The sequence below is a fragment of the Drosophila mauritiana genome, chromosome 2R, assembly GCF_004382145.1.
Source record: "Drosophila mauritiana strain mau12 chromosome 2R, ASM438214v1, whole genome shotgun sequence".
NCBI classification, from domain to species: Eukaryota; Metazoa; Arthropoda; class Insecta; order Diptera; family Drosophilidae; genus Drosophila; species Drosophila mauritiana.
This window is the reverse complement of record NC_046668.1, coordinates 20873472-20900744: the sequence shown is the minus strand read 5'-3', so window position 1 is coordinate 20900744 and position 27273 is coordinate 20873472. Positions and strand designations below refer to the sequence as shown.

Genomic DNA, 27273 nt, shown 5'->3' with positions numbered 1-27273 from the left:
AAAAGATATCTGCACATGCGCCACAGCGCATTCGTTCAACCATTTACCTGCATTTCAACTTCAATGCGGCGAGCAGGAGCAGAAATCTGAGAACAAAAGCCCCATGGCTGAAAACAAATGAGGTTGAATGAAATATACAGTAACATCTGGCTATAACTAACTCTTAGGCCCCGCAGTGAATAGGCCAGTCTATTAATATGCGTTGAGGAAAATATTTCAACAAAGTCTGATTGATTGTACATAATTAATGCCATTGACTCTGAATTATTTATAAGATTTAGTATGGTTAACAATTAATTACAATATTTCATAATTAATTAATTATAATTAATAAGTAACAGTGTCAAGGAATGCTGCACACTTCAGAAATTTCTATGATCTAAATATATTTTAAAAGTCTCTTAGTCTATGTCTACAATATCAAAATCAAATACTAAATTCAAAATAAAGCCTCTTAAGTTCAAATCAAGAGAAGTGAATTTGGTTCTCTTTCAATAAAACTCTCATTGACGGGCACGTAAGGGAGAGTTTAAGAGAGCGCGCAAATACGAATTGTTACTACTTAAGCAACACGCAGCGCTCACATTTATTCATTCTATGTTTGGCAGCGCTGTGTTAAACACCGAAAACTCTGAAACAAAAACAACAAGGATATCCGTGAAATCGCCGGGAAAAATATATATCACGAAGTAATATTTTATTTTTGCACAAATATTTGCAATTGCATACAAACTTCAACGCGTTTTGCAACAACAAACAAGCTGAAATCAAATTGGAGAAACCAACAACTGTAGCAACAATCAAAAAAGTTTACGTGAAAATCGAGCGTGCGTTCGTTGCCGCTTAATAAAAATGTGTACAAAATTCCAAAAGTGCAAATATATTTAAATTACCCCGCAGTGCTCAACGTTCAAAGTTAACAAACAAAAACAAGTCACATAATTGAAAATAAAATTAAAACAGTTACCCAGACTGGAGCGAAAAACGCGGTGCAACCTGTAGCGCTTCAATTCCGATTGTGATTTTGAATACACACGGCTTTTGTGCAAACAAGCCGGAAGCAAATCCCAAATGCAATTGTTTTGAACCGCAGCTGAGCGGAGCATTTACCTGTTGGACAAGAAATCAAACGGCGGCGTTAGCACACAAAAGGCCAAAACATGTGGTGCATTGTCAACCTGCCCAACGGCACCCAACAAGCCGTCAAGTGGGATCCCAAAGCCAATGGTCAGGAGTGTCTGGAGAAGGTGAGTTCATCGGTTCTCGTAGAGATACATATATGTACATATGTAGGTACAACAGTTGCTGGTAGTTTTCCACTGAAATCGCTTGGTAGTTGAGTGGAAAGTGCACCATTATAACTCCTTTCCCTTTTAACTTACGCAATATTACCAACTATACCTCAAAAGTTTCATTACACTTATGACATAACAATGTTGATCCTTAGCTCATTTCATATAGAAAGTTCATTCTGGATAACTACAGTTCTTGTAATGAAACTCAATAATACTAGATAAGAATCCGTACCGTATGAAGTATTTATAGCAGGCAGTACATCCATCTTGATAAAGTTCAAATGGTGAACTAAGTAGCAACCATATATAAAACGATATCTTAGCGCGTAGTTACACTTGCCCTTGATTTTGATTCCATCTTCTTGATAGAACCCATATGTGTTATTCAACCGAAAACAACAGGCTTTTCCTTACTTAACTCCAAGTATGTGTTGTGAGCCATTAAACCAGCCACATTTCTACGCATTGCCTTACCCGCATTCAAGGGCACCAGCCTCGGGTATTCTGCAACTCAAGGGAAAGTCATCAGCTCCACTTCACGGAGGTTACAAAATTATCCAGGCGAGAGCTCCTTGCCTTGGAATTACTTCATAGCTTATCGATCCTCGACCGCAGTTTATGCAATTTGGTGGTCACACGTGTGTGATATGTGTACATATGTACCCACTGGATTACGTATCCTCTATAGGAGGATATTACGAGGTAGCACTAAAGGGCCTGCCGTCGAATCACTTGAGGTTATAGAGATTGGTTGGTTTTATCTTTGGAAATAAATAACTAAAAAATGATTACTTTTTTATGACCAACGTGCACAGTTGTTCACGACGGCATACCAACAAAAATGTTCTCATTTCATTTTAATGACGGCCTTTTTTCATGGCGAATTTCGTTACGGCTAATACCAGAGCGGCTTACTATAAAAAGTGTTATAAAAGAATCTTCATTTAAAGGCACTCGACATTCAGTCAAAAGCGAAGCACTTGATTCCATTTCAATTAACATTTTTCGTGGGAGGTCTGGACCCGATTGTGTGATTGTGTGTATTGCATGCTTATCAGTGGCAAAAGCGAGTGTGTGTTTTCCATTTCGATCCGCATTTCGTTATCAGCTCGGGGGGGCCATGTCCAATTTCAGTGACTTGTTGTTTACTAGTTTTGCACTAATTCGTTTTAAATGCCAGATACCCTTGACTCGAGCTGCTCCCGCGATAGAACCGCAAGGTGTTTCAAAGAGTAGAACAGAAAATAGGGGGTACCAATGTTTCAGAGGCTTGGTTGACTTGCCTTTCACCCTTTAAATAGTTTATTTTTCCGTGTACTTAACATTTCGCTCGTGAGTTCAATGTCCAAGTGGACGCCACTTGAGGCGATTAGTGCAAACACTTGACCACTTCGCTTCTGTTCAGCGGAGCTCTGTTACTACGGGCGATATACATACGATTATGCTCCACCCCACAATATAGACAGAGCCCCATTTCACCAACCCCAAAGATTAAAGCCAATTCGGCAATTCGCCTTGTTTGTCAGGCTAATTAAGTCTTTGGCTTATTTGCGAACCGTACATTAGTGTGCCTGTGCAATCTAATCGGGCAAACTTATCAAATGGATGGCTCGCACACACAGAGACATTAATATTCAGGTGAATACGAATGTACACGGGTTCGTTGCCAACTTTATTATCTTCGGTGGAACAAGAAAATATGCTTCTTCAACTTGTGCTTATCTTATCGAACACGCCTATCCGTATCACAATAACTCATTTGCTATCAATGTTTACGGCTGTGAACTAGCGTTAAGATCGTCGAATTGGGGCAGAACGCAAATGCTTTTTATTGGGGGCTTAGCACTAATCGTTGCAAAGGTTACGATGCCAGTTAGTGCGCCAGTTCTGTTGATTACTAATTGCATTCTATTTTTGGAGTCGCACTATATAACACACAAGTGGTCTTAAGGGCACGACCAACTACTGATCAGCTGCATATAGCGCAGTGCTGTAAATCAAACGAACTTTGTGGCGGATAATGCATTTTATAATGAATTTACAGTTGTGGGAACTTGATAATCTGCCCTGTTATATATGGATAATACAACCGCAGCGAGATAACCAGTTTATTGGCCAGCTTTAATTGGACTGTTTGCATATATAGAAACAACGAGCCTTTGTTCCCATTGTCATGATAGTCGTTTTCTTCTTCCCGCTGCAACACTTGCATTATCCCCCAATGACATTGAATCTCAATCTGAATCCGAATCGGGGCGTTATCAATTTCACATGTTTCCACTCACGTATGCTCCATGCATGGATTTATGTACTATTTATGATGCACAGTCCAATGTTCAATTACGCTCTGTATCAGCCACTTTGATCTGGGAAAACATCTGGCAAAGTGTTTAAGTGCTATGTACATATATCACTCATATAGCCACCATATGTGACTCGCTGTGGATTAATCGAATTCATATTTTTACGGCTGTGATTTAACTTTGAGCCGTGCGTCAGCCTAATCTATGAATACCAATGCCCATTGATTCCGCAGCAGCTTATCATTTGCAAGAATGACGCGCCGCCTGTAAGCGTCGATAAGGTGTGTTACAAATTCGTCATCGTTTTTTGTCGGCGTGACTGCGAGAAATCCTTGACTATTAATAAAGTATGATGGGAAATTAATTAATTATCTGCACGGGAATGAGTCAAAAGAAGCCCCTCCAATGTCACCTGGCTGGCGGAACCTTGAGTGATAGCGCTATTTCGAGGGCTATGACAACGACAAGGTCCAAGTTTCAGCGGCTCTTAATCGCGGCTTAGTGATAAGCCTGCTTGGGGTGTAAACGAGACACTTGGCTGATAAGAGGGGTTTACATAACTTCGAGCACTGGCTAATGAACTCTGGGGGTTGGGGGCTGGGGGCATTACTACGGAGATGTGGTGCGGAGGCCCGGCACAGTTGCACATTTTAATTACGGCCTGCCAAGCTGACTCGAACCCGGACCGGAGCAACTCTGTACAATCGCAATCCGAAAAAGTTTAGCCCTGACGTCAGTGGGACGACGCTTTCGACGAGTTTGCATGTCAAAGGAGAATTACATTTTTGTTACCTCGATTTAACAATCATACACATATGCATGCAAATATGCCCCCTCTTTCCCATTTTGGGTGTGTCTGCCCAGCGAGTCGGAGTCAGTCAGGCAATTTCCCATTTTCCATATCCCATATCCCATTTGCCATTTTCCATCTGCCGAAATACCATTTCTCCTCAAGGACGCCCTTTGGGGAACGGCGGGAACTGTGGGCCATGTGCAACAGTTTTATGCTCGATAATAGTTACTTGCAATTACCAGCTACTTGTAATTGTAATTGCATTTAAAATTGCCATTTTCGTGGCTCGTTTGTCGTCAGAGCCGAGTTTTGAGTGCCCATTTGAGTTGTTTTTGATTGCTTGCTTGCGTTCTCCACATGGATCGAGTGGTGCTCCACTGGGCTTGGCATTTCGAGCATTTAGCAAAGGGCCCGCTGTTACATGACAAAGTCCACAGAACCAGGAAAAGGAAAACAAGCGCCGTTTGACGACTCATGGTAGAGGAAAACTTTCAAATCGTGGTCTCCATGCCGATGAAACGTGATCGCAGTACTGACCTAGGCAGTACGAGTAATAACTCCCCAAGTAGTAGTAGTGAGTAGTTTAATGCGTATTTCGCCCACTGTGCATTAAAGTCCCTCCATTGATTGTGATTCCTTATCGGATTGCCTGTCAACAGGCTGCGTTAATCAGATCCTTCTGCTACGCCAAAATGACATCCATTTTCTAGGTGTAATTATATTTGCGAACACTGCTGTTGCTTTCCCTTCGTTAAAGCTTTCTCCCGATGGGCGGCCAAATGGGCTTGGAAATGGGGCGGAGACAGGGGCGGACAGGAAGAGGGACAGGGAGGATTAGAAGGCAGCTGGATGGATGATGAGTTCTTTCAACACCCTTGAAGTGTGGGATTACGAGCTGGGTGTGGCAATAAAGGGCGGTGGGCGAGTGAGCGCTGCTCGAGTGTGCGACTTGCAACAATTGAAAGATGTGCAACGAGGCAAGTTTCCAGGCAAGATTTGATGAGGCAGCTCAAGTGGCAGAGGGGGGCGTCGGAGAGGCAGAAGAAGCAGAGAGGCGCAGGAGGGGTAGGCGGGTCAAGTGCAGCAGCCGCTGGCCAATTTGCGTGTCTCTCGTGTCACGACAAAAGGCCAATTCAAGCTGCGAAATTTGAATAAAAATCAGACATTTATACCGTAGTCAAGGGACTGCAAGGATATTGCAGAAATCCTATTTATAGCAGGTCCTCAAAGAAATGTTTCTACGCAGTTTGTCAATAAAATGAGTAAACAATATTCTCAAAAAGTCTCGTTCTATATGTTCCCATAGGTGGAAAGATAAAAGCTCCCACAAAATCAGGTCCAAAAACCACATTTCTTGGCCTTAGGTAAACAAGCGATCTGTCCAGATGTTTGCATATACATTTAGCAGAAAGCACAGAACATATACTTATCGTTTTGTGTCTCTCTTTTTATCAGCTTCTTCTGATAAGCTTGAGAATTTCGTATATTAATACCCGATGTCAACAACGCAGAACAGACTGATAAAGGGGAGCGTTGGGGAAACAGAGAGAGCCACAGAAACAGAAGACAGAAACAGAAGACAGGTAGAAGCAGTCGAGTAAGATATGGGAGCAATCAAGGCGTAAATGATAAATAAGCATTAATAATTTCGTTCTCGATTATTTTTGTCCGTAAAACGCAATTTCCGAGCTTCTTGCGCTTTTCACTCTTTTTTCTTTTGTTTTGTATGCCATTTGTTTAGCGCTCAACAGATGTTTAATTAAAATTGAAATTTCCCCACAAAAACACCTTGTGCTTTGTTTAACGTAAAGTTAATGATTAATATTAAGCATACGCCCCGTATGCTGGCCCTAAATCCTTGGGCAGAATGCGGTTTTTGGCCCTAACAGCAGGGAGTTCTTTCTTTTTGGCCAGAAGAGCGCACACACGTGCTTCTACAGAAGGAATAACTTATAAGCAAAAGTATCTGTATCTGAGTATCTTGTGGTTGTTTTCGCCTCGTATTTGTGTTTTTCTCCGTTTTAGTTTGTCTCGCTGTTTATTTCTTTTTTATTTTGTTGTCTGTGTGGGGCCAAGCCCATGCGAATAATAAAAAAATATAAAGCGCAAAAGGCACAAAACGAGATTTACCTATTTTTCGTATTTTTGTCAAGTTTCATTTTTCGCCGCAGATACATATACATATGTACATATACGTACATTTGTATGTAAATTTGTTATTTTATTTCGACGCTCCGCTTTTTGCTCCGATTCGCGCTGCTTTTATTTGTTGCAGTCGACAGTTATTAACAATTTAAGCAAACAAGCGAAGATAAATACAAATATATTTAAGGCGGGTCCGCCGAGTTTTCAGTTCCATTTGGCACCTCGGAGAGCGAATGTGCCAGTTTTCCTCGTTGTTTGGCCCCCGAAAGATACAACGCAATAGAGTTCATTTAAATTGGGCAACTAAGATGATTAAAATTAAATGTCTTTATTTAAACGGCAAACTAATCTATTTTCGTACTAGACGAGCCTTATCAAACAAGCACATTACGTGTTTTTATATGTTCTCTCAGCGAATTACTCAGATAAATCGAAACCTGGTCACTAAATAGCTTCGATTAGTTTCGTACATCTATTATTATGTTCTATAAACATTTGCCAAAGTAATTTATGGCTTCATTTTAGTTATGAAATCTTTTGATGTCATTTCCCATGCGAGTGTATATCGAAAAGCATTCTTGACCAGCACAAATATGCCATCAATTTTTAAAGTTCGCACAAGCAGCCTAAAAACAAGCGAGTTGGCTTTATGCGCACATCCGTACAATGTGAATACTGTATGGCCGTATATAATTTATTTTTGCCCCACTATTCGAATGGGTTTTGGGTTTTTACACACAGCAGTTGAAAGTTCTGAAAAAAGCGAGGCAAGAGGCCGGCAAAAGTTATTTAAATAGCAGGCATACATATTCAGTGGCCGTTGATATTGTTTAATTGTTGTTTACCGCTTAATTAGTGAGGCCCTGGAACCAGAAGTCAACTGAAACTTTACTCATCGGTGGTAAATATCCGGCTAGAACGTAACAAACAAATCCCATATTTGCATTCGCATTTGCATTGATTGCCTGCACATAAAATATACGCATGCACACATGTTTATTATGCACTATCAATAAATATTCGGTCCAACGCCGAAACGAAACGAAAACGAAGTAATCTGCCCGGAATTTATTTATTTATGCAGCCTCTATGCAAATGATTCTTGTGCCCAGAAGTGCCAGTGGTAAATCTGCAAAATTGGTCAAAGCAAGAATTAATTTTCCAAACAATTAAATCCGAACGGAGCAGCCACCTAGCTCCCCTCCCTCACCTTTCGCCTGCCCAACGTTGTTGGCCAATTTGGGAATTAATTGCCACCGGCCGAAGCCGAAACCCAAGCCCAAAACATAAAACCCACACCCAAGCGCAATGCATTTACACTCCCCCCTCCCATACACACACACACATTTCCCCGCATTTTCCGGCAGCCCAAACGCCATCACTTTTATGTCGCTTCGGGTGCAGGATGACGTTTGTCATGTTCGCTGGACATTTGCGCTTGTGTCCGAAAATGCAAAATGCACCGCAGGCTGTGCCCAACCTGGGGCAGCCCACACGGCCAGGGTTGCCAGGCGCATATCGCATCTTAGAAGTTATTAAATAATTGTGTAAGTTTGCTAAACTTTATCGCAGTAGGTATAGAAAAAGCCTTGCGAGCTGCAGACTTTTAAAACTTTTTTAATAATCCAGTTGGCAAGCTTATGCCTTTCACTTTAGCAGATAGAAATAGTAGCTCAAACTATTTAGCAAATTAAGAAGATTAAAGATGGTTCCGGGTAAAAACGGGATTTATTTAAAGTTTTTGGAGCTGAAACTAGGGAATTGTAAAGTTAGCTATTCGTGTGGCATGAAAGTTTCACAGGTGGAAAAGCCACAAGTAATTTGTACAAACAAGCTGATTTAAGTTCAGAGTTCACATGCCTCCACACTTACTTCCTGAAGTCCTGACTTCGGGTGAATCGACAACCCTGGCGAGCATACATCATGTGCCCAGTCCTGAAGTTCGGAGCTGCGAGGGTCACACCGCGAAGGCTCCGTGGTGCGTGCGCCATCCTGTCTGCGTCCTTGCCCCAGTCGAGCCACTCCCATTCCCACTGCCTACTCCCTCCCCCTTTTCCAGCTTTCCTGTGTGTGTTTGTGTGCTTGCGCGTCCTTGGCAGCGCAATTTATGTTTACACCGTGTGCTGGCAGTGCGCCCGCAAATCTATCTGGAGAATCGCTCCCAGCTAGTCGCCGAATGAAGTCGAGCCGAGGCGCGCCCAATCAAAAGGAAATTATATTCGCGTGCCAAAGCACACAATACTATACAAGGAAAAAAAGGAAGAGTGGCCAAACTACAGCAGAGATTCGCTAGCTGCAACTTTCCTGAAGTGAAACTTATTGCAACTCCAATGAAACAAGGGGGAATTGAATAAATCAGCGCGTTTATAAGAAAAGTTTTCCACTCTCGATAAAACAAGCACGTGACATTTAGTTGTCCTTTCAAGTAGAACTAAAACATTAATCCGAAACTAATTCCATTTTGCACTGATCCAGTTACAACAACCCAACCCAATCTACAGACCCCTTAAATGTGTGGACGTGAATTATATATAGGTCTGATGGTGGTTCTATAAATGGAAAAGGAACTGTACGGCGAAATTGAGTGGGTGCTCTTCAATGGGGAGGAGTGCAAACGAATGAAGTCAGCGGCCGTCACGTGCAATGCGAACTCGACTTGATTCGCCACTCTCGATGCGAAAACTCCTCGCACATATCGATTAAATGGTTCAAGTCGAGCGCACTGCTCCTCTTAGTGCTTGTAGTTCGCGGAGCTCAGACCATTCTCCGGCTAATTGGAAGCCGTTTTGCGGGGGACAAGTGGTTGGATTGGTCATCCAGTGGAGGTCTAACACTAATCCAACGACAATGACAAGGCTGCCAGCGAACGCGAAGTGAAACCAGGAAACGGGGAAGGCGGGGGGAAAGTGTCGTCTGCTTTTAAGCCCCCATTTAATGCAATTACCGCTTGCAGAGTCAGGGGCATTCTGTCTTTTAGCACCAGGCACTGAAAATACTACTAAAAAGTGATGGTTACAACATTAACCGAGTGCCCATTCACTTAGAAATAATTCAAGAAAACATGAAGTATGGACAACATTCAGAAACCAGAAACTAGAGTGGCCAAATTGAAATATAAAGCGTGTCTACTTGTGAGCATAAGGTTACACTAGCGCTTATTACAGAGTTCGGTCACTCTACGACTTAATTCACAAGACTTTTATTTCCAAGGTTACATAAGCATGCCCCCCGGTTTTTCCCAGTGTTCGCTGAGCACTTTGACGATGATGCAGAAATCGTGCCTGCACATGACAATGACGAAATTTGAGCAAAATCAATGTTGCCGGCAAATGATAATGTCATTTGCTAAGCAGGCGCCTCCACGATTTTGCAGCAAATCCTCTTGAGGTCTAGTGCTATCTATTGTTTCCATGGTTTTTGCATATTATCCTTGAACTGCTTTCGCCCATTTCGCCAAAGGTTGGCGGCAAATCGTGAGGAGAAAGGCGGGAAAAACCATAGAAACGTGAATGCACAACAACCAAGCGGAAATATGGCCAAGCAAACCACCTCCAACCCACCCACTTCCCCAAAGCCACCTGCAAATAAAGCTTACTCTAGCCCAAGCCAACATATATGTGTATGTACATATAGCTTAGAACAATATTAAACAATAAAAAAATGGCGAATTTCTACAGGAAACAGGAGAAAGCGAGTAAAAGCAGTGGTGAAGAGGAGAAGAGGAGCGAGCGTGAACAATAAATTGCGTGAAAATGCAACCGAAAAAATGCAAGCCGCAAAACAAACCGCAGAAACAGGGGAATGCATTGAATGCTTTTTCCATTGTATTCGAATATAGTTTTGTGAAAAAGCCGACAAGCCAGATCCTCCACCCCACATACCGCCCCTTATGGAGGGGGGTTCAACCCCTCCACCCCAACCCCTGACGCCATGCTGAGTGCCATTTTGATGTGTCTCTAATGGCAAGGCTTTTGTTTCGCCCTTTCTTTATTTTCTTTGCCTTACTTTTATTGCCCCGAACCGAAGCAAACCGAAGCGAGTCCTGTGTGGCTTTCACTATTATTTTCTTTGGCCTTTCTCCTCCGTGCACGATTTTCCCACCTACTCAAGAGCAGGCAGGGGGGACCTTGTGAGGACGACAGAGGTCCTTGCGAAACAAAGGGGGCCAATAAAAGCTTATAAAATTGTGATGGGAAATGAACTCGCGCAGCAAATCCGATCAGCAATCGGATCACGATATGATTTACACAGCACAGAACGAAATTCGGATTAAAAGTAAGCCATAATTCAGGAAGGTGCTGTAAAGTATGCAACTACTATATACAAAAGGACACTTATTTCACTTTTGCATGTGATAAAACAGCTTTATTGAGCGCTTATGACTGCAATGATAAATCATATTAAATATTTTTTTCCACCTTGCATGTCGTTTGGAAAGCCTTTCCGCCCAATTTCCATTTTAAATTCGGAATCAAATTGATTTGCAATTTGTTTGCGCTGGGCGACGGGCTTTTCATTCGCGATTTTCCCCGTTTCAATTAGCGCACGAAAGTGTTCCCACTCTGCGTGGAAATAATCGTCCTTCGGAGGTCTTAATTAAATGCTTTTACTTTAATTTTACTGCCCAAAGATGTACAGTGTCCTGCGGCGGTCATGTCCTGTTTGCATTGTTCGTAGTCCCGCCCCAAACCGCCTTTGTTATTCGCCAGCCTCCTCCGCCCCCAACCCCCACAAGAAAACCACAATCCGCAGCAGGATAATGCCGTTTTAATTGAGCCTCTTAAAGGGTCCTTTCATTGCCTGGACCAAAATTAATTAAGGCCTGGGAAAACAAGGTTTTCGCGGCGCGTTTTAATTGCGATTTAATTTAAATTGAACAGACATGTGATTTATTTATTCTATTGTAATTGGATTTAGAAACCGGGCTGTGTGGGGGTAGCGGATTGCGTTCGCATTTCAATTTTACATACTATTATATGCATATTGCAATGGAAAATGGCCCGGGGTCACGAAATGATAATTGCGGGAATTACCGCGTGTATTAATGCATTTTTTATTTGCACGCTTTCCTCTTTGCAATGCGAGTAGAGCGTTCTGGAGTAATCAAATCGGACCCCCTAATCATTTCTAATCAGAGTGCTGGCAGACCTGCAGTCTGGTGCAGGTGCCGAGTCCCACCAAGTCACTAGTCCCCGTTTTCCCGGCCGTCGTCATCCACTTAGCCTGTATCCGCTACCCGAGCCTTCCTTTCGCCGGCATCAAAAGCATTTTCCGCTACTAAATTGCTTGAAAAGAAAATTCTACAATTTTAACGAAGTGAAAATTGCCATTTGGCATATGGTGGGTGTGGAGCTCGGTGGTCGTTCGCCATCAAATGTCCATCAAAGCTTCCGAACTTGGCCAAGGAGTGGGTGTTTGCGTAGTGAGAGGGAGCCTAAAGCCAGGCATCATTAACTGCAATGACTAAAGTCATTTGAATGGAAGGCAGGAATGGCAGGGGGTGGGAATACAGTCAGGGAAATTGTCATCCAAATTACTTTCATTGGATTAAGTCATACAAATCTTGAATATGCCACTTTCCTCACAATTTGGTCCTTCAAGCCGGATTTTTCGTATTTTGTGGTTTCAGAATGAGCCGTAGTAGCACAACAAAATTTCTCGCAGTGCATTTGAGGTCAGCGGTTGAACGGGGGCCGAACCATTGGACCATTGTAGTATTCGCTTAGGTTAAGCTTGTCACGCGCGATTTCCGATACCGTGGCGAAAACGAAAAGGACTCAAGGACGAATGCAATTTACAATTAGAATAAATGAGCCTAGGCACGGAAGGTTCGCAGGAAACGGTGACCAGAGGACACAATTTTTAAGTGAGCGAACAACTTTAAATGATATATTATTATGTGCTTTGGCAGCCAGAGCCCATTTGCATGGCAAATTCCCGTCCGCCCGACCAGAATTATCAAGTGCAAACGTGGAATTGCTTCGGGGGGATGAGAAGAGCAGACTTTTGGCCAAAAAGAAAATCAATACGAGGCAGACAAGAGCCAAGTTGGCACCTGGCAACAGGCATCGGTATACGGTATACGGTACATACGTACGTACACCAACCTATATATAAAAAATATACATTTTTTGGTAACTGACAGATACAAACCGGCTAGCTGGGTGAGCATAGTATGTAGGTATTTGATAACTTAATTGAAATACATTGGAGAGCGGCCAAAAGCGAGAGCGAGTAAGGTAAACTTGTAAGCCTGCCTTGTGGATTTATGGGTAAACAAGTTCATAGCCGGGGTTATAAAAGTGGGCGGTGGGTGGAGGGAGCTCTGTGGGCGGAGCAGCGGATAAATCATCAAAGCAGCTGCAGCACGAGGTCCTTAAAGGGACCGACAAGCCGGCGCTTTGTGTAAACTTTCGCAGGCCCCGAGAGCCGAAAACCGATTTGCTGATATCTCTGTTATTATATTTTGGAACTGTGCCATCCCTGCCATGTGCCCCACTATACTTTATGCCGCATAATGCTGCCCCATTATGCATCCTTTTCCCGCGCGGACACAAAGTCCGCCATCCGGAAGAAATTTCTTTTTATTATTATGTTCCCTTTTTTTTTTTGGCCAAGCTCGGCATCTTAAACATTCGACAATTGTCCAAGTTCTGTGGTCGACCCTGACCTTTGGGCCCATATATCCCCGCCCCATTTGCCGTGGAATGCATCTCCGGCAAACATTTCGTCATCTCAGGATTCCTCAACATTTCCATTTCTGGCTCTCGCATGTGCACTTGACATTCTTTTGGCCAAGTTTCGCCTTCTTTGTTGGCCAGAAAAGTTTAGCCTCTTCCAGCAGACATTTCATTTGGGCGCAATGTAATTTATCAAGTTGCAAATGCGATTCAAAGTCTGGGAAAATGGTATGGAAATCAAATGAATGTTTTTGTGCAAACAGTATTTCTTTCCGCCCGATGAGGGAAGTGATCACTGCAAGAGCTCTGGTTTCTAAGCCAACTTTTTGCGGCGCAAACTTTCAGTTGTTGCGACTTCAAGTTTGCTAAATTGCCTGCGGCGATAATATAGTGGAAAGAAATTGTAATTAAAATAAGTGACATAATGACATTATCATCTGGTTGAAAACCCATCGCAAGAAAGGCTGGAATTCTGTTCTCAGCAAATATAGAACTTTAAAGACTAATGAGTTGGAAAATCTCCTTGAATTTGATGGCGTTTAAACTCATTATTTGCTGCTCGAATACTTGCAGCTCTTAAAAGTTGGCCACAAAGTTAAGCCAGCAATAATCTGGCATCACGTCGTGGCAATTGGGAATGCAGTGCCATGCTAATTAGGGCCAGCACTGGCGAACTGAAACTGGAAACCCCTTCGTTTTTCCCGCTCGCATAATTTCTGGAGCTGCTGCTCCTACAATGTAATGCATTTGCATGCTTATTTGGTGCGCCGTTGTTGTGGGGGCTTGTTTGGACTGCATCGTCAACTCCCAGGGGGCGAGGAAGGAAAACACAACGAGGAAGTAAAAGGGTAGCAGCGGCGGCAGCGGTGTAGTTGTAGTTGTACTCGTACCATGGGACCCTGCGGCTTTTCCGCATTTTCGCGCAACGCACGCAAAAAGTGGCAGCCACTGAAAATGACGCATACTTAACGAAACCAAAACAACAGAGGCGAATGAAAAAAAAGAAGGGAAAAACACTACAAAAAAGTCAAATGAAAAGCGTGGAAAAGCGCGCGGAGAGAAGCAGGAGCGGGGAAAAATTATGGCAACAGCCAGGACACACATTCCTGCATAAATATGCACAGGACACATATATTTTCATTTGGGTGCCCTGATTTTCCGTACACAACCACAAACAAACATCCAACATCAGCATGATTTTTGTTCAAGACTGCAGCTTCCTCAGTCGTTTGCAATTGACGTTGGCTTTTAGCCGTTGACGCAACCGTTTTTGGCCCACTGCGAGTGCGAAGGCGAGTGCCGAGTGCCAAGAGTCACGTACAACTGGCCAAAACAGCTAAATACGGTCGAGAAACCGGCATCCCTCGCTGCCCGCCGAACAGCATTTTCATTAATAATGCAGCAAGACAGCCCCGCTGGATCACTCAGCGAATTGGGGCCACCCATATCATTGCCAAAAAAGAAAAGGAGCACGAGCCGCCACCAGGGGGATGAGGATGAGGATGGGAGTTTTATGGCTCTGGCTCCATAAACTTGGCTCTTACCCGACTCCGAAAGATGTGTCAACAGTTGAGGAGGCAGAGCGAAACGACCGGCTTTCACTTAGGAGTTCGCGAAATATGAGATCACCGCAAGGACAAGCGATGCACTGGAAATAATAAGGGGGTTTTTTCGTAAAGGATTCAGCATGTGTACTCAGACCTACTTTTATTGCAGTTGAGCTGGAGTTTCTTGAAAACTATTATCATTACGATTACGTATATCACTGTAACGACCTTCCACATAGTGACGAAGCGCGTCTGCAGCGGATAAAAGTATCTCGAACAAAAAGCATTTCCACAATTGCTGAGTATAATTAATAGTTCATTTTTATAGCACTTTTTCTGGGCGCCATTTCAAAAGCAGAAACATTCAGCTCCGAGGACATGCTACTCCACCATTTCGATTAGCTTTTTAATTGCACTTATGAAATGGCATTAAACATTCGTTCCGTCCGCTGCAATTGTTCTTCCCATTCTTCGCTGCCTTCTTGCTCCTATTGCATTTTTAGTGTGCACTTTGAATGCAGCACTTTTGTTGTTTCTTGTTTTTAGCTTTTAGTTTCTTCTAGCATTTGTTTCGTTTTTGCTATAAAATTTATGGCCAACGATCAAAGTCCAATGTTCAGTCGGTCGCTGCCGCTGCCGCCGTCGACGTCGCTGCCACTGCACTGCTGCAGAAATGAAATGCATTCGCTCCCCATCTCTTTCACTTGCACGCGAGCAGAGAGCGCGAGCGAGAGAGACGGAACACACGTGCTTACATTCTAATGCTAAGAACTAAGTGGCGTTTTATTTTCATTCCAATCCGACTTATATTGAACGGAAAAGCAAAATGCCAGGGGGCCTGATTATATAGATTGGGCATATGTAAGTAAAAATGCCCGATTAGTAACAAAAGTGGCGCTTCTCTGTGCCATTTTGCTGCCGCATTGAAAGGGAAATTCAATAATAGGGCGCAATCACAAAGTATCGAGGTGCCGAAGGTTGCTCCTGAAGGTTGAAACTGAAACACTTGTTGATAGTTTGCATTACTAATTAGACGTCGAGATTGTCGCTATTACAACATTTGCTCATCTTTTTGCCATTCGAAATTTGCTGAGTAATGTGAGCTCGATTGTAAGTGCTGTTTTGACGATTAAGGGAAAGGTACTTGTAGGTCATACGAACAACATAAAACTAGTTCATTGTAAGCTATTAATAATCTCAGTATCAGTTAAGCAAAACCCTATCATGTTATTATTCTCAGCTACAACTTCAGAGACATTAGCAAGCTAATATTGCCATTTGGCAAATATTTAGGTAGCTTGATGACAAATCGATTGGAAATACCGAACTTTTGCTGCCTTACCAGAGGCGTGCTTCGTCACCACGTTCTGCTCAGCTCGAAATGAAACCAACCAGGTTGCATCAGTGGCGGCTCAAACGCTCTCGCACCTTGACATTTCGATCTCTAGCCTGCGATAATTGCTGCGCCCGGTGGTCCAGACTTTCCCTCAATTAATTTGCACTCGCTGGCGCTTTTCGCTTTCCATATTTCATGTGCTCCGCATACCGGGTGTATATTTCCATTTTCGCAATTTGTCAGATAAATTCTGCCATTCGTCCGCTTCTCACGTCAGCAATTAAAAGAGGCGCAAGGGGGGCGGGGGATCGGGCTGTGCTACAGCTGCTACAGACAGGTCCGACTTATAAGGTGGCGCACATGGCGGGCACGTGATTCGCATCCCCCTCCCCCCGCCATTCACGACCCTTGCCGCGGTGCATAGGTAATTAAGTGCAATTTATGGCCAATTTCCATGCATCGAACCTGTTTCAGTGCACTTTAGTTCCCATGGACAGGAAGAAAAAGCTACTGATGGAATGGAATTGTGCCTTTTAAAATTTGCGTTAAATATTACAATTTTATGCAATTCTTAAAATTATCTCGATTGCATGATAAGCTCATTGATATTTCAATTCAACTACCTACTTTTTTCAGTGCATCAATAGGTGCAGCTGCTGCCACCCCTTTTCCCCTCTCTCATTCTTCTCATGAGACTCATCTGTCATCGGTGGGAGATGGGTTGGTGAGGGGGCTGCGGGCGGTTGGGGGTTGTGGTGATCACTCGATAAGCACATGACCTGCAAAATAGAGCGCAAAAAGACCGTTTATGGATTCGAATCTCCAACTGCCTTTGTTTATCTCGCTTGAGCGAAGAGGATGAAATCAGCACTGCCTTGATCACTCTCTCCGCCTCACTCTCTTCCTGACGCCCCCGCGTTTCACTCTTTTGCACGTGTGCTCCTCAAATTGCATTTAATTATCAGCTGCACTCTCTTTTCTTGCATTTCTCTTCGCTGGCACAGGGGGGTTCAAAGTACAAAAGTCGGCGCTCCACTGACGTCATGAGCTTCAGTCTCCATTACAGTTACAGTTTCGGTTTCGGCTGGCCATTAAACCAAGCAAATACGAAAGACGAAAAATACACGGCGATCGCTGATACAAACATATATGTAGGCACACGAATACACGCAAATTATAAACAACGGAGAGCACACAACAAATAACAGCACAGCAACAAAGCAAAAGCAACAAGACAACAAAACAACACTCACTAGGCGAGTGCCAGTCCAAAGTCCAATTGGCATTTCGAAGACTCGGGTCCAAAGTCCAATTTGGTCGGGTTTTCTGCTCCCAGCCAGTCATAGTCTCCCCCCACGAAGAGCCCCCCTCGGCCGCACTCCACGCCCCGCGTGCTCACAATTGGTGTCTGTAGCGAGAAGAAGAGAGCGCAACGTACTCTTTTCACTCTCGCGCTGCCCATCTTCCACATGCACTTTCGGCTCCACATTGTTTACCTTTGGAGCACTCCCTTAAGCGCGCTCTTGAGACGCTCTTAAGCGGAGGTAAAGTAGAGAACAAGTGTAGATTCACTCTACACGTGCTCATTAAGAGATGTTGTTTAACTGCCGAAAAAACAAACACATTGTAAACCATTATTGGTTCTTAGTCAAGGTAGAGATCTAAGAATTAGCCAAGTAATAAGCAAATGCCTTGAAATGACCCCCTTAATTTAGTACAAATAACTATAAATAGTCTCAATGCAACTGCAGTTTCCCCATTAAATTGCTCGATGCGAAAATGTAAACCTATCCCAAGACTCATCATAAAAAACTGAAATAAAAGCACGTGCAAATATGGGCGTAATTTTGGTCAGTGATTTTACGAGCCATAGTAAAAACCCCAATATGGTCAGCAAATAACCCATAATATGTATGTACATATGTATATATTTTTCGCGATATTATGAAATGCATTATGGCATACAATCAAGAAGGGTACTTTTGTCATCTTTTTTCATTTATTTATTTTTTTTTTTGCTGCGGGGGAGACTCGCAAATTTGTATGGGAATTACGAAAGTCTCGGTTATGTCAGATTTAGTGGAGCTTGGCGCTTGGAGCTCGACTTCCCGGCTTATTTGCCATTGTGGGTCTGAAAGTAAGTTCACGTTTCGCATTTAGCAGGCGGCGGCGATTTCGTGTTTTATTTAATTTTAGCGAAATCCACAAAAGTGGACTTTGCACTTGACAGCGACGATTTTCTGTATTTCAGCTGGTATTTTCGTCGGATTTTTTTTAATTTTCTGCGGTGAATGAATGTTTGCGCTTCTGTTCCGCCTGTTGCCACGTTTTGCTCTCCAACCCCGAAATAAATCGAAAAAGTCTACTGAATTATTTTGGTGAGCACAACTTGTTGAATTGAATGTGCTGCCTCTGAATTATATTTGTGGCTATAGGAAACTGGTTAGAATTAAGTGTATCTACATTGCCCCCTAAAAATCACTCGAATTTCGAATTAGTTGCAAAAACCAAGCAGTTGCAACATTGCGCACATAATAACGAAAATAACGTGCTCAATTGGCTGTTTGCTTGCATAAGCAACATTATTCAACAATAATAGGCTTTTGTTTATTGATTTTGCAAAGACGGAACATGGGTTCGAAAACCAAATCAATTTCTCGCTCCACAGTTATTTGTTTATTTACGTCGCACAGTTGTTTGAAAACTTTATGCGTACAACGACCCTGAAAATGCTTAAATATTTCTGAATATTTCGAAATCTAATTGATGCGGCAAAAGGCATACGCATTTATGCGCCATCTGGCCATTCCCAATTTCTGATTCTGCTAAGCGCTCGGCTCGCGGAAAATGCGTGGCACGAGATTCGAGCTATTACGCCGGGCAAAGGAAAAGCTCTCGAGAGGCTTCATTAGATTCGCTCTTTGGCGGCTGTCAATGGCAACCCACCACCACATTGCCCAACTCAAGACCCCACTTTCAGTCCCATCCATCCATCCATCCATTCCCCGGATTCCCCCATTTGGGCGACGAATCCAAGGGCTTCGGCTTCCGTTCCCAGGGCTGAACATCGAATTCTCTGTCGGCTGTCTGGCAACCGTTGCTAAGCTGCCACGCCTCCTGCCCCCGAATCGAGTGGCATGTAAATTGATCTGCGCACTTGATTAATTAATTGCGTTCGACTTGGAGCTGGTGGAGCAGTGCAAACCGCAACTGCCGTTGGACTAATTAAGACGACAGATGCTGGCTGTCGTCTTAATTAGTCCAACGTGTTCTTCGAGTGGCTTCGCTCTGCGAATCCAGTTTCATTGAGAGGATGTCCTTTGCTCAAGGCGAAACTTGCAGGGCTTCCAGGACACTTCATTGCCAAGGCAGCGCTTTGTCATTTACGTGCATCTTAAAGAAGCAATAACCGATAAAAAAGGTATACAAAATGAAGAGGAACGCTAAACACCCACCAGCGCCTAGAAGTGTGCCATAATAGTCTTCTATCTTAGTTTAACTTAAACACCAAAAACATGGTAATTTGTAAACCCTAATGGACACCAAGCTGGCCAAACAGAAGCGAAAAACATAACAAATTGACTCAAATTTCACTTTAATGGCTAATAATTCTCACTCATAAATTTAAACATCCCTCCCGCATTTTCCGCGGGTTTTTCCTTTCCCGCGGTTTCGTCTAATTGGAAATGGGGGAAAAGCGTAAAAATGTGCGAAGGCGTTGATGCGTGAGCAACTTGTTGCCTTGGCTAACCCAGACACTCGGAAATGCGGATACCTCATTATGCAAAGTGCTGCAGGATGTGTATACATACATATGAACATGTATGTATATGCGTATGTACTTGGGGGAATTGGGAGTGTATATAAAGGCGGCCCCCCAAAGCCAGGATGTTCACAAAATACGGGCTTTTCGTCTTCTTTTGTTTTGAGGTTTGCAAATTTCATTTCATCGGCGACAGGCAGCGACAGCCAATGCAACTTGCCTTTGGGGGATTTGGGGAATCGCAATTGGTATTGGTATTGGTATTGGCATTGGCTGGGAAAGTATGGTGTTGTGCCTTGTTAAGGCCAACAACCGACGGACAAGCAACCAACATCGTCATCGTCATCGGCAGTGGCATTATTATGGAGCACATAAGGATGTTGTTTTGCCAAGAGATGCGCTGCCAGCATTTGAGCTCGTTCCATTCGAAATGATGTGCTCGTTGCATAAGCAAAAATTTCTGAAAACCACGGCATCGGTAAGGCGATTGCCGCCCGTCCGCCCACTTTACACCCACTTTACAGCCACATGCGCAGTCACCCACCCACATCTCCCAATCCATCCACTTGCCACTGGCAGTTGTTGCTGCTGCCGCTGCTGCTGTTGCTGCTGCGGATGTTGCCGCTGTCATGGCGAAATGTTGGCAGATAGTCATGCCACACAGGACATGCTTTTGGCTCGGGCTCTGGCTCGGGCTCTGCTGGTTCAGGCCGCGTGTCGCTGACAGGCTCTGTCAAGCTGAATTGATAAGTCGCTGATCCAGAATAGATTGAAAAACATTTAGATTAAGCTTTAATTCGCCGCAGTTGCGAGACAATGGAAAGTCATTTAGCGCAGACAATGAGTAGGGAAGTGCCCAACTGACCCACATTATAGATATTTCTAATGGTAATGGTAAACCCCATAACTACATGACTAACCACCCATATCCTTTGCTTGCAGGTCTGTCGCGCGATGAACATCATCTGCGAGATGGAGTACTTCGGCCTGGAGCACTGGACGCCCAACCAGAAGGAGTCACAGACGCGCCAGTGGATCAATCTGCGCAACCGGCTATCCGGCGACAGTGGCAGCAGTGGCAGCGGCATCCAGCTGATGCTGGCGCTGCGGGTCAAGTTCTGGGTGCCGGTGCACTTCATCCTGCAGGAGAGCGTGCGCAATCTGTTCTACATGCAGGCCAGGCGGGATCTGCTCGAGGGCCGGCTCACTGCGCCGGACTGGAGTGGAGCGGCCAAGTTGGCGGCGCTGCTCTGCCAGGCGGATGGGCTGCGATTTAATGAGTCGTCGCTGAAGGCCGACTGTCCGATGCGGATGAGGCGGGAGTTGGCGCAGCAACAGCAGCAACAACAGCAGCAGGCGCAGCAGCATAGGTTGGAGCAGCAGCGCAAGGAGAAGGAGCACGTGCTGAGCTTCAAGAAGCGCCGCCTGTCCAAGCAGAAGTCCATGGAGCACATCGAGGTCTGCACGCTGCCAGCGGCAAGCACCACCAGCTGCAGTCTCCAGCCCTCGCCATCTGCATCCGCATCTGCATCCGCCTCAGCATCCGCATCCGCCTCCACATCCGCCTGCTCGCAAACGCACTCGAACAGCAGCTCCAGCAGCCCCAGCAACAGCAGCAGCCAGACGGGGCTGGACGAGCGACTGGCAAGCAATCCGCTGCGCGTCTACGAGGAGTACTTCATGCAGCCGAGCTGCGAGGGTGAGCCGCCGGCGGACTACCTGCGCCAAATAGCCGTGGAGCACGGCAAGCTGGCCAAGCTGCAGATGAGCCTCAAGACGGCCAAGTACTGGCTGCTCAAGTCCATCCAGGATCTCGAGGGCTACGGCGAGGAGCTCTTCAGCGGCGTGACCACCAACGAGAGTGCCACGCGCTGCGACATCGCGGTGGGCGCCCATGGCATCACCGTCTGCCGGGGGGGCGAGAAACAGAGGTGAGTTGCAGGACGCCAAGGATACGATCGATCCTTCAGCTCGAACTTTCCATAACCGAAAGTAGCAAACTCACAAGGCACTTTTACCATAACTATGAGCTTAAAGAGAGATTTATAATAGACTCATTCAGAATTTTTGCTTATCCCCCTTCTAACTTACCTAATTCATATTTTAACTAAAAACCAAATTGAGTAATTTCGTATTCATAAAAAAAAGTCAAGGTGAGAGGCCTTAAAAAAGTTGCTCAAAACGAAAACATCATTCTTATAAGTAGATGGATGGTACATTAACCTGAATAATTAAATGGCATTTTTATAGTCGTTTCTTGACAATATTTTTTCGAAATGATTTTGGCTTCAAGTTAATGTAGCGCAAAATTAGCGTCAAAGGTAACATTTTTAATAGAACTCACTTTATGCGTTATAAACCTAGATGATTAATAATCAAATATGTAGTTAACATTTGATTTGAAAGTGCCTTGGAAATGAATAGAGCTTGCAAATCAATTAACTTCCTTTTTTTAAAACTAATGGATTTGTGTCTCTTTTTGTTTAGCATCCCCTTTGGCGCCATCGCTGCTGCCAAGTCGCTGCGTCGCACTTTCAAGTTGGAGTACGTGGACGACCACAACGATCGCAAGGAGCTGGAGATCAAGCTTCCCAAGCAGCCGATCGCCGCGGGCCTGTACCGCTCCATCACGGAGCGCCACGCCTTCTACGTGTGCGACAAGGTGCGTGGAGTGGTGACCAATCAGTTTACCCGGGATCTCAAGGGCACCATCGCCTCCATGTTCATGGAGAACACGGAGCTGGGCAAGCGCTACGTCTTCGACATCCAGCACACGTGCCGCGAGGTGCACGACCAGGCGAGGAGGACCCTCCACGAGCGGGGCGGCGATCTGGTGGCGGAGGGAGCCGAGGGATGCTCTGCTGTCGCTGGAGGATTGGGCGCCTCTGCCGGCGGCGAGCCGGGCGTCAGCCCGTGGGCCATGGCCCTGACGACTGGTGCCGGCGGCTCCATGGCCGGCAAGATAGATTTGGCCATACGCGAGAAGGAGGCGCGTGAGGCGGCGATTGAGCGTTGCGTGGACACGCGCATCTCGGAGGCCATGCAGTGCAAGATCTGCATGGACCGCGCCATCAACACAGTGTTCAATCCGTGCTGTCACGTCATCGCCTGCGCCCAGTGCGCTGCAAGGTGAGTTGTCTCTGCAGCCTTGTGCCCCCTGTGCATCCTTACTTACTTCTGGTATTCCGCCTTGCAGATGCAGCAACTGTCCCAACTGTCGGGTGAAGATAACCAGCGTGGTCAAAATCTATCTGCCGCCGGAGCTGCGCACCAGCCAAACCGGCAGCGGCGCCACAACCACCAGCAGCAGCAGCATGGGCGACGGCCAGGTGGAGGAGCAGCTGCTCCAGCAGCAGCTGGACGAGATCTCGGCGGCACCCGCATCCTTGGAGGCGGGCGCAGACGCAGGAGTGGGCGTGGCAGTGGGAGCAGGAGCAGGAGCAACCGGACCTGGCGGGCAGCCGAAGGTCACGACGGCCGCCTAGAATTGGTTGTGCTCGCTGCTGTTCCGGCTGATGGAATGGGTGTGCGTGCCGATTGTCTGAGAAGCAACATGATTCACTAGTGCTCTATGAGCACAACCTAAATGGGAACAAACCGACAAAGCAAACAAGCAACTGGCAGCGTGCAACATGCCACGTGCAACGTGCAACATGCAACGTGCGAAATGGGTTTGAAATCGATTCGAAGCGGCGTAGTCAGTCTGTCAACAATCTTAGCTCTATCTTTACTCAAGTATTCTAGCGACATAAGCAACTGAAACTTTAACTCTAACTCTAGCTGTAACTCTAATCTACAGAGTAGCCATATACACGATATATATACCTAGGTATATATATACATATATTTACTATTTATAGATGTACGGACTTCGAGAAAGTGCTATTTAAACTCGTCTAAGACTTCACTGCATAGCCTATGCCTAGAATCTATAACTGCAGATTGTTTCATATTCATATACACACTGTATACTGTATACACATAGATATATTTACGATCGTTATAGATCAGCGATACCTTATACGATGTAGCCCTTGAATGTACAACATAGTTACTTACTAAATGTTAGCAATTTTACCAACTAAACTCGAGATGTATTTATTAACGCCTAAACTCTTTAGTATTCCAACCTACCCAAAGGAACCTATATAAGAAGCCCCCAATTCTCATATATCTACCCATGGATACCTATTATAGAACTATATGTTATAGCGTGTGTATATAGGACAAGCGTACAATAATCGCAAACCCAAGGAGCAAAGTAGTACTAAGTACCTGCAAAACAAACAAAAAACAGAAACCGAAACTGAAACAGAACACGAAACACGAAAAGTATCTCTGCAGCGGATATTACATAGTCAATAGTAAATGTTAACAATGTTATACTATATATACATACATCTATATATATATATACATATAAAAGAAACCAATGAAAAAACCTTAAATGTACCTTGTTATCTGTTGTTTATTATTTGGAGAGCAAATCTTCGTTTCTTGCCGTCTTTAGTTGAAAGCTTTCTGTGGCTTATTTCTTTTGAATTCTTCTATCATTTATCAGTTTTAGTACTTCATTTCTTTTCTCCTTTGGCCTCGTTGAAAACTGAATTCGAAATAAATGCTCTTGACCAAAAAATCTCATCAAGTTCCTCTCATTTGAAATCATCAAAACCTCATCGTCTTCTCCTTTCATTTTCTTATTTATGAGCGCGTTGGAATTCTTCACAGCTGGAAAATGTATCAAAAAAGAACATACGCCTATGAAAGGAGTCCAATCCATCTGGCAATGGTCTCGATAAGAAACCTCATTGTCTGGACATAATCCATTTCTGAACTGTTCTTGGAGTTCTGAGAATTCTTGCTGTAAATGTTCGGGTTTCTCTTTCCCGGGATCTCCCTGTCCACATTTGCAACGAGATGTTTTATGAAGTGCGGAATATTGTGAAGACCAAAGGGAATATTTTCGTTCTCCAACAAAAATTCTTCGGTTTTGATAGTAACAGAATTATTTGGCACTGCCATTTTCCCACATAAATCATTGGGAAAAGGTGCTCCGAGTGTGATTCCTAAGCCCGCAAGGAAAATTCATTAGTGGAATTCCTTTTATATGTATGCATTACCAATTGCTTACCGAAGAAAAGGAGTGGAATAAAAATCACTATTGAGTTCATTTTTCACAGCAAATTATTTCTGTTACAATGGATTTTGGGTTGAGTTATGAGGCCAACGTATGCTGCTTGGAATGCTTAATCAGAACAATAGATGTTAAAGATTCAAATTTAATTTAAATTTAAATATTTGAAATTTATAAATCCCGTTATGTTACATTTTTGAATTGCGCGCCCAAATCTTCCACAAACGCGTTAGCACATAACTCAATTTGAGCCGCCTGTGAGTAACAGCTGATCCGCTGTGCTTCTTCTTTCAACCCAGACAATCACAGCACGAAATCCAGCGATGTGGCAACACCGCCGGCCAGGTGGCAATTCTGCGTCGCAGTGTGCACACACTGGCCGCCACTGCTGGTTGGCTCTTCTTCTTGCCACTGCTGCAATTATATATCGCTGTTCCGTCGTCTCCGCCGATCCAACTCCGCGCAAAAAACCGCACATATATCGCTCAACGGCCCGCGAATAATCCTTAAATATTGCAATTGCACGGTGGGCGCAGAAAACACGCCAAAATAAAAGGCCCAACACAAAACAAACGGAAACACACACGGACACACGCACACACATGCAGGCGAGCAGCTGACGCCGGCAGAGGCAGTGCAGCAGCAGCGGCAGAGCAGCGACAGCAGCAACAAGCAACAAAAGCAAAAGGCAAACAATTGGATAAGCGCTATTAAGGTGTTAAAACGGCAGCCAACTTAACAGTCCAAGAGTTCAGCTTGAAAAGCTAACGGTTCCAAGGTCGCAGCGCGAGAAAATCGAAAAAAAAACACTGGCTATTTAGCCGTCTTGTTGTTGTTTTCGCTGCTGCAACAGTTGCAGCGTATGCGTATGTGTATGTGTGTTGTGTGATTGTGCGATCGCCATCGTTCGTCTCTCTCGCACTTGCTGCAAATAGTCGCCGGTGAAATGGTGTCGCCTTTCGCTGCTGACGCCGACGTCGCTGCCGACGACGGCGCAGAGACCACCACTGTGGCAATGAAACGCAATTTGTTGTTCTTGTTTCTGTAAAAATGTTTACAATGCGATCAAAATGCACTGGCAGAAATAGAGAGTGATCAGCATCAAATTAAGCGCATTTAAATTTGATATTCTTAAAAGCGTTGTGACAAAGTTTATAAACACACCTTAAAGTTTGAAACACATAATAATAAAATATAATCTTACTCGCGCAAAATTCATTTTCTTATTTTAAACGTGTAACAGTGACCGAAAATTTTGAAATTCTTTTTAGATTGTTCACTGAAACATAAAATCGAAACCCTATTTTTATCAGCTCAACATGGGTAAAGTGAACTTCATAGGAAAACCATGAATAATACCGTAAATGCTAAATTTAAAATTTGAAAATCCACTAGTGCTCTTAATAGCTTCAAAAGCAAGTGAAGAAATTTAGAATAAAGAGTGTGATAACCGAAAGAAACACCGAGAAACGGCGAGGAAAGTCTAGAAAAGTGCCTGAAACCAAATGTGTTTGTCCCGAAGTTAAATCCCTTCAATCCGCCCAAATCGGCTTTAATTCCCGTAAATCCCCTCTTCCGCCCAATAATTCCGCCACAAAAACAGGCACATGAGTTGGATTAATCGGAGTCAACTGGAATAGGCCGAAGCACCCGGAGCACAGGTCAGTATCGGAACAATCAGGCCATATCGACTGACATCAATCAGTTGAAACATAAAAATACCGTTTGCTCAATTGAACGGTTCGCCTTGAATCGGTTGAAACCGGTTGCCGGTTACCGGTTCGCTTCAAAATTCAATTAATTTAAATCAATTCAGACCAGACAGTTGGGTTTCGTTTGGTTTCCTTTGGTTTCCATCACAAATATCCGCCGCGACCTAACTATTTCTAAAAAAAAGATACAATAAAAGATTGCACAATTCCTGGAAAACGCGGAATTTCAAGTGCTGTACAGAAAATCTGACTGATATTTACGCTTTTTAACTGAGGGCATGACGAAAGTAACACGTTTTTTATGGATGACAACTAACAAAATGCGATAGCAACTGGAGCTACTCCAGATATAAGATTCTACTCATGTTTTGATACGGAAAATCTCAATAGAATCTAGCTTAAATCACAGATACGTGAAATTTAAAAGTCTTTAATGATTCATGCGATTTTAAATCCAAATGCCAATGTCTGCCATCGAACGTAATTACAGAATCCTAAGATATTATCATTGACAACTGATTGGGCTGCAACGATAAAATATAAATTATATATTCAATTATTTTAT

The 27273-nt window shown here is 44.1% G+C and overlaps 3 protein-coding genes across 4 annotated transcripts in view; 2 read left to right on the top strand and 1 right to left on the bottom strand.

The window, feature by feature from the left end:
• Window positions 1-586: 586 nt before the first annotated feature.
• On the top strand, window positions 587-24314 carry LOC117135971 (E3 ubiquitin-protein ligase MYLIP-A). The gene is made up of 4 exons (XM_033296579.1): window positions 587-1247; window positions 20805-21793; window positions 22350-22991; window positions 23059-24314. The coding sequence occupies exons 1-4, from the start codon at window positions 1161-1163 to the stop codon at window positions 23345-23347; spliced, it is 2007 nt and encodes a 668-aa protein (XP_033152470.1). The 5' UTR covers window positions 587-1160; the 3' UTR covers window positions 23348-24314.
• A 63-nt stretch (window positions 24315-24377) lies between these two features.
• On the bottom strand, window positions 24378-25350 carry LOC117136019. Its single transcript, XM_033296636.1, has 3 exons — window positions 25189-25350; window positions 24994-25107; window positions 24378-24928 (listed from the first exon to the last, which is right to left on the bottom strand). The coding sequence occupies exons 2-3, from the start codon at window positions 25031-25033 to the stop codon at window positions 24621-24623; spliced, it is 348 nt and encodes a 115-aa protein (XP_033152527.1). The 5' UTR covers window positions 25034-25107; window positions 25189-25350; the 3' UTR covers window positions 24378-24620.
• A 52-nt stretch (window positions 25351-25402) lies between these two features.
• Window positions 25403-27273, top strand: part of LOC117135962 (zinc finger CCCH domain-containing protein 18) — a 64323-nt gene continuing 62452 nt past the window's right edge. The window contains exons 1-2 of one of the 2 annotated variants that reach the window (XM_033296561.1): window positions 25403-25522; window positions 26268-26657. The gene's annotated coding sequence lies outside the window, so the exon portion shown is untranslated. The remainder of the gene's footprint in view (window positions 25523-26267; window positions 26658-27273) is intronic. The other variant, XM_033296560.1, reaches the window with a different exon arrangement.